The following is a 13,215-nucleotide window of genomic DNA, read 5'->3' as shown; positions in this document are numbered from 1 at the left end:
GGTTGAAAAACGAGTTTTAATGACTCCAACCTAAGTGTATGTAAACTTCCGACTTCAACTGTATATCACTAAATTGCTAAATTGTAGTTACTTCGCCACTATTAGTCAATTTATTGCCTTACCTCCTTATTTCATTTGCACACACTGTATATAGATGTTTCTGTTGTATTATTGAATGTACATTTGTTTATTCCATGTGTTTGTGTCACACTGCTTTCCTTTATCTTGGCCAGGTCGCAGTTGTAAATGAGAACTTGTTCTCAACTGGCCTACCTGGTTAAATAAAGGTGAAAAAAAGGTAGTTATGAATCAATTATTTTGGAGTCAACTCCATACCACTGCGTCATTGTTAACAGTTGGAAAAAGGCAGCAAGGCCACCAACAACAACTAAGTTACTTTGAGAAGTTAAATGAGGAGAAAATGCTAACTTTGCCAGGTGAAATTAGGGTACAGTAATGGTAGTACAGGTGCAATGTTGAACCATCTGAAAGAGACGCACCGTGAGACCCAAACCGTTGCCGTCAGCAGTGCAGCTGCATTGTGAATTCACATGGAATTTTAGGATATTTTTTAAAAGTCTTATCCCTAGTTTTCCTCTTATAACCATGATCAGAAAATGTAGCACAACACAAGAAAAATGGCACTAGATGTCAAATTCTCGAAGCTGCAATCTGAAGGGGTTGAATTAATAACCACTGCTTGCTAGTCTGGTCACGACTATCTCTTCTCTCCACAAGTTAACAACTGAGTTTTTCTTAGATTGATAATCCTGGTAGGACTCTTAATAGTTTCACAGCATTATGCCGGGCTTTTGACTTTCCCAGTTCAGACACTCAGTGGAAGTGTTATCTGGGAATACTGTTTGTACTGGACATCTGGGATGTTTCAAGTTGACCTCAGAAGGATGTTACAAGCAGGAAGTGTATTTCATCTCCTGTACTCTTTTCTATTGTAACATTTTGTGTAAGAAACAATGTCATTTTTATAGAGGGCAATAGTGATGGTGTCTTTTTGTAGGCATTGACAGAGGTATACTCCACCGTGGCTCATTGGCCAAAGACGATGGGTACATTTTAATGGCGTTTTTGGATAAGCGCAGAAAATTAAGTCTGTTGGAAACACAGCCTTAGGAGCTCTTCTCTGTTTTGTCCTATAAAATAGTCTTAATCCGCGAATGTAACTTTTTGTGAAAAAGCTTGTTTACACAATAAACCTTCATTTCACCGCTTATCCCCAAAAAACATTCTTCTCTATATTAATTTCCCCCATAGGAGTGGCCAACGAACCAGAAGTTGAAAAATTCGAACTAATTTCCTGTTTTTAGGACGACAAGCTGGTTGAGCTCTTCTCTCTCACGGTCTGGTTTCCAGTTTCACTATCCTCAAAGCAATCCCGTTCTTGGTCTATCTCCTGACCTTTGACCTGACTGGATGGCTGTTAACACAGAACTCTGACCTCGATGAACCCATGGAAGGTTTGGTCTTTGTCCAAAATGGCACCCTTTCCCTATATAGTGCACTACTTTTGAATCGAGTCCTAGTGCATTGACTTTATTGGAAATATGGTGCCATTTGGGACACATCCATGTTGTTTACCTTAGATGTACAGGTCATGGAGACAGAGGCTCTTGACTTAATGGGGCGACTTAATGGGGCGACTTAATGGGGCGACTTGATGACTTAATGGAGCGACTTGATGACTTAATGACTTAATGGAGCGACTTGATGACTTAATGACTTAATGGAGCGACTTAATGGAGCGACTTGATGACTTAATGACTTAATGGAGCGACTTAATGGAGCGACTTAATGACTTAATGGAGCGACTTAATGACTTAATGGAGCGACTTAATGACTTAATGGGGCGACTTAATGGAGCGACTTGATGACTTAATGACTTAATGGAGCGACTTAATGGAGCGACTTAATGGAACGACTTAATGACTTAATGGAGCGACTTAATGACTTAATGGAGCGACTTAATGACTTAATGGAACGACTTAATGACTTAATGGAATGACTTAATGGAACGACTTAATGGAATGACTTAATGACTTAATGGAATGACTTAATGACTTAATGGAATGACTTAATGACTTAATGGAATGACTTAATGACTTAATAGAATACATTTAATAGAATAGTAATTCTCTTTCTATGGGTGGGCTTCCTTAGGTTCTGTAAGCGAGGTCGAGGCTATATACCTGAGATTTATCCAAAACTAATCTAAACTGTAGAATTGAAAAAAGAAACTCCATACATTTTGAAATTTAGGAAGTGGTTGACTTAAAAAAAAAAAAGTTTTAAGAATTGATGTAGGCATTGTATTCAGATTTGATTATACAGTAAGATTTGGACCAAATGAATAACGGTTGATGAAGCCATTTTGCTCTCTGTGTTCCCATGGATGTCAGTCTAGAGGACCGGGATCAGCAGCAGGGTATCTGTTACTGCCTGGAGGCGGTGGGAGATCCTATTACACAAAGCCTCAGTTATTTCCTGAGCTTGGTTGCTGCAGCAGGAATAAGGATAGTGGTCACTCTGTTAGCACTGAAAGCACTTAGTTCATGTTGTTTCAGCTGTGTGTTTTTTTTAAGCTAGTTTACCCCCATTTTGTATGTTTTTGTCCTTAGTTTGAAGAAGTACGTCATCTGAAAGACTCACGACCACAGTTTGAGGTTATAATGGAGTCGACTTGCTTGTTGTCTATATCAGATACCAGGGACAGTGTATAATTACCATTTAGTGTGTTTCTGTCCTTAGTTTGTTGAAGCTGTGCATGTAAGCAGACACTTTACTCAACCACAGTTGCTTTTAGAGCCTTCTTGTTCTGGGTCGTTTTCTCTTGGATGAGGATTCAGATTTAGTCTCCATTCCCTTCCCACAGTACTGGCACCACAACATGCCTGCGACGTTCCCTTCCCACAGTACTGGCACCACAACATGTCTGCGACGTTCCCTTCCCACAGTACTGGCACCACAACATGTCTGCGACGTTCCCTTCCCACAGTACTGCCACCACAACATGCCTGCGACGTTCTCTTCCCACAGTACTGGCACCACAACATGTCTGCGACGTTCCCTTCCCACAGTACTGGCACCACAACATGTCTGCGACGTTCCCTTCCCACAGTACTGGCACCACAACATGTCTCCGACGTTCCCTTCCCACAGTACTGGCACCACAACATGCCTGCGACATTCCCTTCCCACAGTACTGGCACCACAACATGTCTGCGACGTTCCCTTCCCACAGTACTGCCACCACAACATGCCTGCGACGTTCCCTTCCCACAGTACTGGCACCACAACATGTCTGCGACGTTCCCTTCCCACAATACTGGCACCACAACATGTCTCCGACGTTCCCTTCCCACAGTACTGGCACCACAACATGCCTGCGACGTTCCCTTCCCACAGTACTGGCACCACAACATGTCTGCGACGTTCCCTTCCCACAGTACTGGCACCACAACATGTCTGCGACGTTCCCTTCCCACAGTACTGCCACCACAACATGCCTGCGACGTTCTCTTCCCACAGTACTGGCACCACAACATGTCTGCGACGTTCCCTTCCCACAGTACTGGCACCACAACATGTCTGCGACGTTCCCTTCCCACAGTACTGGCACCACAACATGTCTCCGACGTTCCCTTCCCACAGTACTGGCACCACAACATGCCTGCGACGTTCCCTTCCCACAGTACTGGCACCACAACATGTCTGCGACGTTCCCTTCCCACAGTACTGCCACCACAACATGCCTGCGACGTTCCCTTCCCACAGTACTGGCACCACAACATGTCTGCGACGTTCCCTTCCCACAATACTGGCACCACAACATGTCTCCGACGTTCCCTTCCCACAGTACTGGCACCACAACATGCCTGCGACGTTCCCTTCCCACAGTACTGGCACCACAACATGCCTGCGATGTTTCCTTCCCACAGTACTGGCACCACAACATGCCTGCGACGTTCCCTTCCCACAGTACTGGCACCACCACATGCCTCCGACGTTCCGTTCCCACAGTACTGCCACCATAACATGCCTGCGACGTTCCCTTCCCACAGTACTGGCACCACCACATGCCTGCGACGTTCCCTTCCCACAGTACTGGCACCACAACATGTCTGCGACGTTCCCTTCCCACAGTACTGGCACCACAACATGTCTCCGACGTTCCCTTCCCACAGTACTGGCACCACAACATGTCTGCGACGTTCCCTTCCCACAGTACTGCCAACACATGTCTGCGACGTTCCCTTCCCACAGTACTGGCACCACAACATGCCTGCGACGTTCCCTTCCCACAGTACTGCCACCACAACATGCCTGCGACGTTCCCTTCCCACAGTACTGGCACCACCACATGCCTCCGACGTTCCCTTCCCACAGTACTGCCAACACAACATGTCTGCGACGTTCCCTTCCCACAGTACTGGCACCACCACATGCCTCCGACGTTCCCTTCCCACAGTACTGCCACCACAACATGCCTGCGACGTTCTCTTCCCACAGTACTGGCACCACCACATGCCTGCGACGTTCCCTTCCCACAATACTGGCACCACCACATGCCTGCGACGTTCCCTTCCCACAGTACTGGCACCACAACATGTCTGCGACGTTCCCTTCCCACAGTACTGGCACCACAACATGTCTGCGACGTTCCCTTCCCACAGTACTGGCACTACAACATGCCTGCGACGTTCCCTTCCCACAGTACTGGCACCACCACATGCTTCCGACGTTCCCTTCCCACAGTACTGCCAACACAACATGCCTGCGATGTTCCCTTCCCACAGTACTGGCACCACAACAGATCCTCAACAGTCGAGAGTGCTGAGTCAGTCATAGAGCGGAAGACTCAGAGCGGAGCTAAGAGACCGGGACCATTAAGGGACCATTCCATTCCTGGACACAGAACCCCATGGTTGCATCCCACATGGCACCCTATTCCCTAGAGTGCACTACTTTTGAGCAGGCTGTGATAGGCCCTGGTTAAAAAGTAGTGCACTCTATAGGGAATAGTATCCCATTTGGGTCTCTGGCAAGAATCCATTCTTTACCAACCAGTGCAGCATTATCCTCTGTTCTGTTGGACAATAAATAGGCAATTCGTGATACAATCGGATTAGTAACAGACCAGAGGTTCTGGGTGTTTTGGTCCCTAATGAGATTGGCACAGGAAGACCTATCCCTAATTGCTATTTTTCAACTTTTTCATGTTGGTATTTGGCAGCCTGAAATACAATGCAAACTGTGAAACTATATCAGTTGGGATTCCAGACTAGTTCCTCTGGACTATGTATTTTGTGAGTGTAAAAATCTCAAGAATCCCTCAGGTCAGAAAAGAGAACCATAGCTTCAATACCGACACTTCAATACTGCTATATATATATATATATATCATTTCTACACTGTTTTAGTGTCAGTGGTTGCATATATATATATAATTATTTTATTACTTCAGCCATACAAATGGTAAATATCTGTTGTTTTTTTAGTGTCTCCAGGTGTTTTAGTTTCACCCAAACTATTCTCAGTTAGTCTCAGGCACTAAATGGACTGGGCACATCTCTCTCTGCTGTGAGGCCTGGTTGGTTTGGTCCTGGGTAGTAGTTATCATAGCAGCCCTGTGTCCTGTTTCAGCTGAGATTTGTCTAACTGCTGAGGACTGAGAAGGACTAATGGTGTATGGTGGTGTCTGCCGGGCAGCCCAGAGACGGTGGTGTCTGCCGGGCAGCCCAGAGACGGTGGTGTCTGCCGGGCAGCCCAGAGACGGTGGTGTCTGCCGGGCAGCCCAGAGACGGTGGTGTCTGCCGGGCAGCCCAGAGACGGTGGTGTCTGCCGGGCAGCCCAGAGACGGTGGTGTCTGCCGGGCAGCCCAGAGAGGCCTACTTGGGCCCTTTTCAAGTACTGTGAAAATGCATCCTGAGCCTCATCCCTTTCTTGAGGTAGTAGTCACTGCGGTCACATGATTGGCTAGGTTAGATTTAAAGAGGAATTCACTGCATTGATTTCAGCAATCATGTCAGATCAGGGATTGATTACTTCATGGAAGGGAGGAAGGAAGGAGGCATTTTGAGTATTGGAACAGGGCCCCGCCTAGCTCTAATGCTCTATGCTGGCTGTCTTTGTCCTCTGGGGGGAGGTCAACTCTCTGGCTACAGGCTGGTAATGTACTCTGTCTGAGGGGACATTATCCCATCAGACAGCCTTGACAAAAATGAGCCTGGATCAATTGGAAATGGCTTATTTACCTCTAGCTCGACTCCAGCCGCTCTACGTTGATTCTCATATGAAAATGTCAGTGTGATGTCTGGCAGTGTGAGACTACTGTCCTCTGTCTCCTCTCCATTTCTCTCTGACATCAATGCTGTTCTATGGGAGATAGTGGTGCTACTTGTTCATGATTCGCAGCAACCAGCTCTCATAGCTCTGCTATGCAACAGAATCACTGCCATCCACTCTCTGGACTGATAATGGCATTTCATGGTAACTCCCTCTCTTCCTTACTCCCTGTGCTAGCAATGTTAATGTTAGGTTGGCTTGCTGGTTCGTTTTTAAAATGTTTAATTTAACCTTTATTTAACTAGGCAAGTCCGTTAAGAACAAATTATTATTTACAATGACGGCCTACACCTGTTCAACCCGGACAACGCTGGGCCAATTGTGTGCCGCCCTATGGGACTCCCATTCACAGCCGGTTGGGATACAGCCTGGATTCGAACCAGGATGTCTGTAGTGGTGCCTCAAGCACTGTGATGCAGTGTCCTTAGACCGATGCGCTGCTCGCCGTGCCACTTTCATTTTATCCCCTGTAATGATGACGGTTGAGTGTCTTGTTTTGTATCTAGACTGACTGAGCCTGAGGAAATGGACAGGAAATCAATGAGCCCTGGGGGGTGTGGTCACTATCAAAACAGGAAGCAGCAGAGGTGATGGCATGTAATGTGACTGAATGTTTAGCGCACCAAGCGTGACGTGACATTTTTCCATCTGGCTGCCTGCCTTGGATATTAAATGTAATCTTGATTAAATCATATTTGTGTTCATTAGGCAACAAATGTAAGGGACTGAAACATTGGAGATACTACCTGGGATTATCTAATAATACATGCACATGCACATGTTAGTTTTCTGTTGTAAAACATTTTGGTATGATGTGCAGTGTTTCCCAAACTGGTGGTCCGCGGAGGTACTCCCTAATCCCCATTCAAATCGAATCAGGATCAGGATCAGGGAGAAAAGCGGAAATGAAGTGTCTGCTGTAAAAGGCCCATGATCATCCGATATTGTACAAGAGATGTGGGGGGTGAGAAAGGCCCTATCTGACATATTGCGCTGCTTTGGTGCTCTTCGTTGTTTCTACCATCTACATCGCCCAATCCTAGTGCAATACAATACAATGTCATATCTACAATATACCCTTAGATGCACAACAGGGCCTGGGATGCTCACAGGTATCCACAGTACTCCATCAATGGTCCAGTTTTCAATTAAATACTTCTTGAATTCCCTAAAGTTGTTTTGAACATATGTGCACTGTCATTTAAGCTTTAAAACAGCAAACTTGTCTCTCTGCCCCATATAGCTTTAAAACTGCTAAATGTTCTTTCCGATGTGAAGAAGGGGGGGCTTGTTGTTTCCCAGGGCCTGAGACTTGGTTGGTCCGACCATGCACTGCAGTAGTCATAGTAAAACCCTTTGTATGCTATTTTTGATGGGGTCCCTGAATTTATTATTGTTATTTATTATTTATTTATTTTTGTATACATTTGCTATCACAAAAGGGGTTCCTGTCCCCAAAAGGTTTGGAAACACTTACCCTAATGAACACAACTCATGTTTTCACTTCTGACCTGAATCTGATCTCCAGGAGCCAACAGGACCCGGTGATGAACGGTGACTCAGGTTCCGGGGTGGTGACTGCGCCCCCTCCCACCACCGCCCCCCACAAGGAGCGCTACTTTGACCGAGTGGACGAGAGCAGCCCGGAGTATCAGAGGGAGAGGAACATGGCGCCAGACCTCAGACAGGACTTCAACATGATGGAGCAGAGGAAGAGGGTCTCCATGATCCTGCAGAGCCCGGTAGAACACACACACACCCACACACACACACATTAATGTGTGAACACACACGTACTACTCCTCTTCTAACCTATGTCCTAATGGGGCGACAGGTAGCCTAGTGGTTAGAGCGTTGAGCCAGTAACCAAAAGGTTGCTGGATCGAATCCCCGAGCTGACAAGGTAAAAATATGTCGTTCTGCCCCTGAACAAGGCAGTTAACCCACTGTTCCTAGGCCGTAATTGTAAATAAGAATTTGTTCTTAACTGACCAACCAGTTAAATACAATCTCACCAACATATTACTATAAGAACACATTTTGTCCCAATACTCTTCCTGTTTTATTTACTTCCAATTCTGAATGGCCTCTACATAGGCCTGTATCACGGTACGGCCACTTAACATTGTCTCTCTCAAACACAGTACTGTTCTCTCAGCAGCACTCAGTTTAAGCCCAGTGTATAAAACACAGTGTTTACACCCCAGCCATTTAGTGATGGAAGAAAAGACATTCTTTGTGATGCTGTGACACACACACACACACGTACTCAGTCTCACACACACGTACTCAGTCTCACACACACGTACACAGTCTCACACACACGTACACAGTCTCACACACACGTACACAGTCTCACACACACGTACACAGTCTCACACACACGTACACAGTCTCACACACACGTACACAGTCTCACACACACGTACACAGTCTCACACACACGTACACAGTCTCACACACACACGTACACAGTCTCACACACACACGTACACAGTCTCACACACACACGTACACAGTCTCACACACACACGTACACAGTCTCACACACACACACGTACACAGTCTCTCACACACGTTCTCACACACGTACACTGTCACACACACACACACACATACTCAGTCTCACACCCACACACACACACTGTCTCACACACACACACTGTCTCACACACACACACACACACACACACACACACACACACATACTGTCTCACACACACACACACACATACTCAGTCTCACATACTCAGTCTTTCTCTCTCTCACACACACACACACACACACACACACAGTTACACACACAGTTACACAGTTACACACACACACACACAGTTACACACACACACACACACTGAGACAGTGCAGCAGGAGATAAGAAAAGGGACTGTGTGAGGAGCATGTTGTTGAGAGATCTGTTGTTTCACCCTGCAGATGAGTTATTACCAGCAGGACATGTAGCTAGGTTTGACACACATGGAAAACAAAGGAAATATGTAACTCCTTAGTTCTTCTTGGCAGTCATTATGTAATATGTGACTGATTTTCTTTGCCTGTTCCTGCTAACAATGTTTCTCAGGTTGAAGCCTTTCTATTCTAGTTTCCTCTCAGCAATGCGGCAGTCAACAGGCACAGCGATAGCAAGAGAACACCGATAGACTGCCCGGCAGACTGCCCGACAGAACATAGAGGCTCTTTACTTCAAATCACTCCTGTGTTGATTTAATAGTAACCATGGATTCTGTAGTAAGGGAATAGTAACCATGGATTCTGTAGTAGGGGAATAGTAACCATGGATTCTGTAGTAGAGGAATAGTAACCATGGATTCTGTAGTAGGGGAATAGTAACCATGGATTCTGTAGTAGGGGAATAGTAACCATGGATTCTGTAGTAGGGGAATAGTAACCATGGATTCTGTAGTAGGGGAATAGTAACCATGGATTCTGTAGTAGGGGAATAGTAACCATGGATTCTGTAGTAGGGGAATAGTAACCATGGATTCTGTAGTAGGGGAATAGTAACCATGGCTTCTGTAGTAGGGGAACAGTAACCATGGCTTCTGTAGTAGGGGAACAGTAACCATGGATTCTGTAGTAGGGGAATAGTAACCATGGATTCTGTAGTAGGGGAACAGTAACCATGGATTCTGTAGTAGGGGAACTAAGAATAGCCAACTAGTGACTGTTACAATGCATCAACGACAACAATGGTGTATTGACCTGTCCTGCGCCTTCGCTGTCTGACCGTGTCCCCGTCTGGCCGTGTCCTCGTCTGACCGTGTCCCCGTCTACTCCCCAGGCGTTTTGTGATGAGCTGGACACGATGATTCAGGACCAGCTGAAGAGGGGAAAGACCCCCACCAGCCTGTTGGCTCTGCAGCAGATAGCGGACTTCATGACCACCAGTATCCCCACCATGTACCCTGCAGCACCCCAGGGAGGCATGGCTGCACTCAACATGAGTGAGTCTCTTCAGTCCTTAAATCACATTGTAATCTAATTCAGTGTTTCCTAAACCGGGCCTCCAGTTCCTCCAGCCAGCCCAAACTGGTCCTTCAAACCCCTAGCCAGTCCAAACCGGTCCTCCAGAACCCCCAGCCAGTCCAAACCGGTCCTCCAGAACCCCCAGCCAGTCCAAACCGGTCCTCCAGAACCCCCAGCCAGTCCAAACCGGTCCTCCAGAACCCCCAGCCAGTCCATGTATTTAATGTATTATGAAAGTATCACAGCTGATTTAACTAATGAGGGGATAGATGATTAGGTGACCATTTTGAATCAGCTGTGTTCTTTCTGGAACAACATCAAGTCAGTAGCTGCCTGGGGCTACTGGAGGAGAGGTTTGGACTGGCTGGGGGTACTGGAGGACCGGTTTGGGAAACACTGATCTAATGTAATGTATACAGAGATAAATACACAGTATGAGCTATATGTGATGCATGTACCCTGCAGCACCCCAAGGAGGCATGACTGCCTTCAACATGAGTGAGTATTATATGTACATGATGTAGAATCACTAGCTAGTTAGCGGAGCACTAGTTTGTTACATATACACTGAACAAAAGTATGTGGACACCCCATTCAAAGAAGTGGGTTTGGCTATTTCGGTCACACCCTTTGCTGATGGGTGTATAAAATCGAGTCCACAGCCATGCAATCTCCCTAGACAAACATTGGCAGTAGAATGGCCTTACTGTAGAGCTCTGTGACTTTCAACGTGACGCCACCTTTCCAACAAGTCAGTTCGACAAATGTCTGCCCTGCTAGAGCTGCCCCGGTCAACTGTAAGTGCTGTTTTTGTGAATTGGAATCGTCTGGGAGCAACAACGGCTCAGCCACGAAGTGGTAGGCCACACAAGCTCCCAGAACGGGAATGCAGAGTGCTGAAGCGCGTAAAAATTGTCTGTCCTCAGTTTCAACACTCACTACCGAGTTCCAAACTGCCTCTGGAAGCAGCGTCAGCACAATAACTTTGTCAGAAGCTTCATATAATGGGTTTCCATGGCTGAGCAGCCGCACACAAGCCTAAGATCACCATGTGCAATGCCAAGTGTTGGCTGCAGTGATGTAAAGCTTGCAGCCATTAGAAAAGCGTTCGCTGGAGTGATGACCCGCACTTCACCATCTGTCAGTCCGATGGATGAATCTGGGTTTGGTGGACACAACCTGCCCCAATGCATAGTGGCTACTGTACGGTTTGGTGGACACAACCTGCCCCAATGCATAGTGGCTACTGTACGGTTTGGTGGAGGAGGAATAATGGGGCTGTTTTTCATGGTTTTTCGTAGTTCCAGTGAAGGGTAATCTTAATGCTACAGCATACAATGACATTCTAGACGATTCTGTGCTTCCAACTTTGTGGCAACAGTTTAGGGGAAGGCCCTTTCCTGTTTCAGCATGACAATGCCCTCGTGCACAGAGCGAGGTCCATACAGAAATGGTTTGGCGAGATCGGTGTGGAAGAACTTGACTGGCCTGCACAGACCCTGAACTCAACCCCATCGAACACCTTTGGGATGATTTGGAACGCTCACTGTGAGCCAGGCCTAATTGACCCAACATCAGTGCCCGACCTCACTAATGCTCTTGTGGCTGAATGGAAGTAAGTTTCTGCAGCAATTTTCCAACATCTAGTGGAAAGGCTTCCCAGAAGACTGGAGGCTGTTATAGCTGCAAAGGGTGAACCAACTCCATATTAATGCCCATGATTTTGGAATGAGATGTTTGACGAGCAGGTGTCCACATACTTTTGGTCATGTTGTGTATAGATGACCCTCTCCAGTGTCTTCAGCCCCTGACAATAATGCATTTTAATGCATACGTTATGGAGGTATGTATGAGGCATTTGGCTACTGTGATGTGAATTAATCTACCAAGAGTAAATTCTGTAGTGCAGTACACTGTACCCCAGCACCTAGTGTACCTAGCTAGTACACAGTACCCCAGCACCTAGTGTACCTAGCTAGTACACTGTACCCCAGCACCTAGTGTACCTAGCTAGTACACTGTACCCCAGCACCTAGTGTTACCTAGCTAGTACACAGTACTCCAGCACCTAGTGTACCTAGCTAGTACACTGTACCCCAGCACCTAGTGTACCTAGCTAGTACACAGTACCCCAGCACCTAGTGTACCTAGCTAGTACACAGTACCCCAGCACCTAGTGTACCTAGCTAGTACACAGTACTCCAGCACCTAGTGTACCTAGCTAGTACACAGTACTCCAGCACCTAGTGTACCTAGCTAGTACACTGTACCCCAGCACCTAGTGTACCTAGCTAGTACACAGTACCCCAGCACCTAGTGTACCTAGCTAGTACACAGTACCCCAGCACCTAGTGTACCTAGCTAGTACACAGTACTCCAGCACCTAGTGTACCTAGCTAGTACACAGTACTCCAGCACCTAGTGTACCTAGCTAGTACACTGTACCCCAGCACCTAGTGTATCTAGCTAGTACACTGTACCCCAGCACCTAGTGTATCTAGCTAGTACACTGTACCCCAGCACCTAGTGTACCTAGCTAGTACACTGTACCCCAGCACCTAGTGTACCTAGCTAGTACACAGTACTCCAGCACCTAGTGTACCTAGCTAGTACACAGTACTCCAGCACCTAGTGTACCTAGCTAGTACACTGTACCCAGCTAGTACACTGTACCCCAGCACCTAGTGTATCTAGCTAGTACACTGTACCCCAGCACCTAGTGTACCTAGCTAGTACACTGTACCCCAGCACCTAGTGTACCTAGCTAGTACACAGTACTCCAGCACCTAGTGTACCTAGCTAGTACACAGTACTCCAGCACCTAGTGTACCTAGCTAGTACACTGTACCCAGCTAGTACACTGTACCCCAG

The 13,215-nt window shown here is 46.7% G+C and overlaps 1 protein-coding gene across 12 annotated transcripts in view; it reads left to right on the top strand.

The window, feature by feature from the left end:
• Positions 1-13,215, top strand: part of LOC115106011 (alpha-adducin-like) — a 66,888-nt gene that overhangs the window by 18,765 nt on the left and 34,908 nt on the right. For all 12 annotated transcript variants that reach the window (XM_029628582.2, XM_029628581.2, XM_029628579.2 and 9 more), the window contains exons 2-3: positions 7,889-8,102; positions 10,160-10,322. In XM_029628582.2, coding sequence (XP_029484442.1) covers positions 7,908-8,102; positions 10,160-10,322 — 358 coding nt within the window. In that variant the 5' untranslated portion in view covers positions 7,889-7,907. The remainder of the gene's footprint in view (positions 1-7,888; positions 8,103-10,159; positions 10,323-13,215) is intronic.

This window comes from Oncorhynchus nerka, linkage group LG22 (assembly GCF_034236695.1).
Source record: "Oncorhynchus nerka isolate Pitt River linkage group LG22, Oner_Uvic_2.0, whole genome shotgun sequence".
Taxonomy (NCBI): Eukaryota; Metazoa; Chordata; class Actinopteri; order Salmoniformes; family Salmonidae; genus Oncorhynchus; species Oncorhynchus nerka.
Note: the sequence above shows the minus strand (reverse complement) of the source record. Positions and strands in the feature narration are given on the sequence as shown.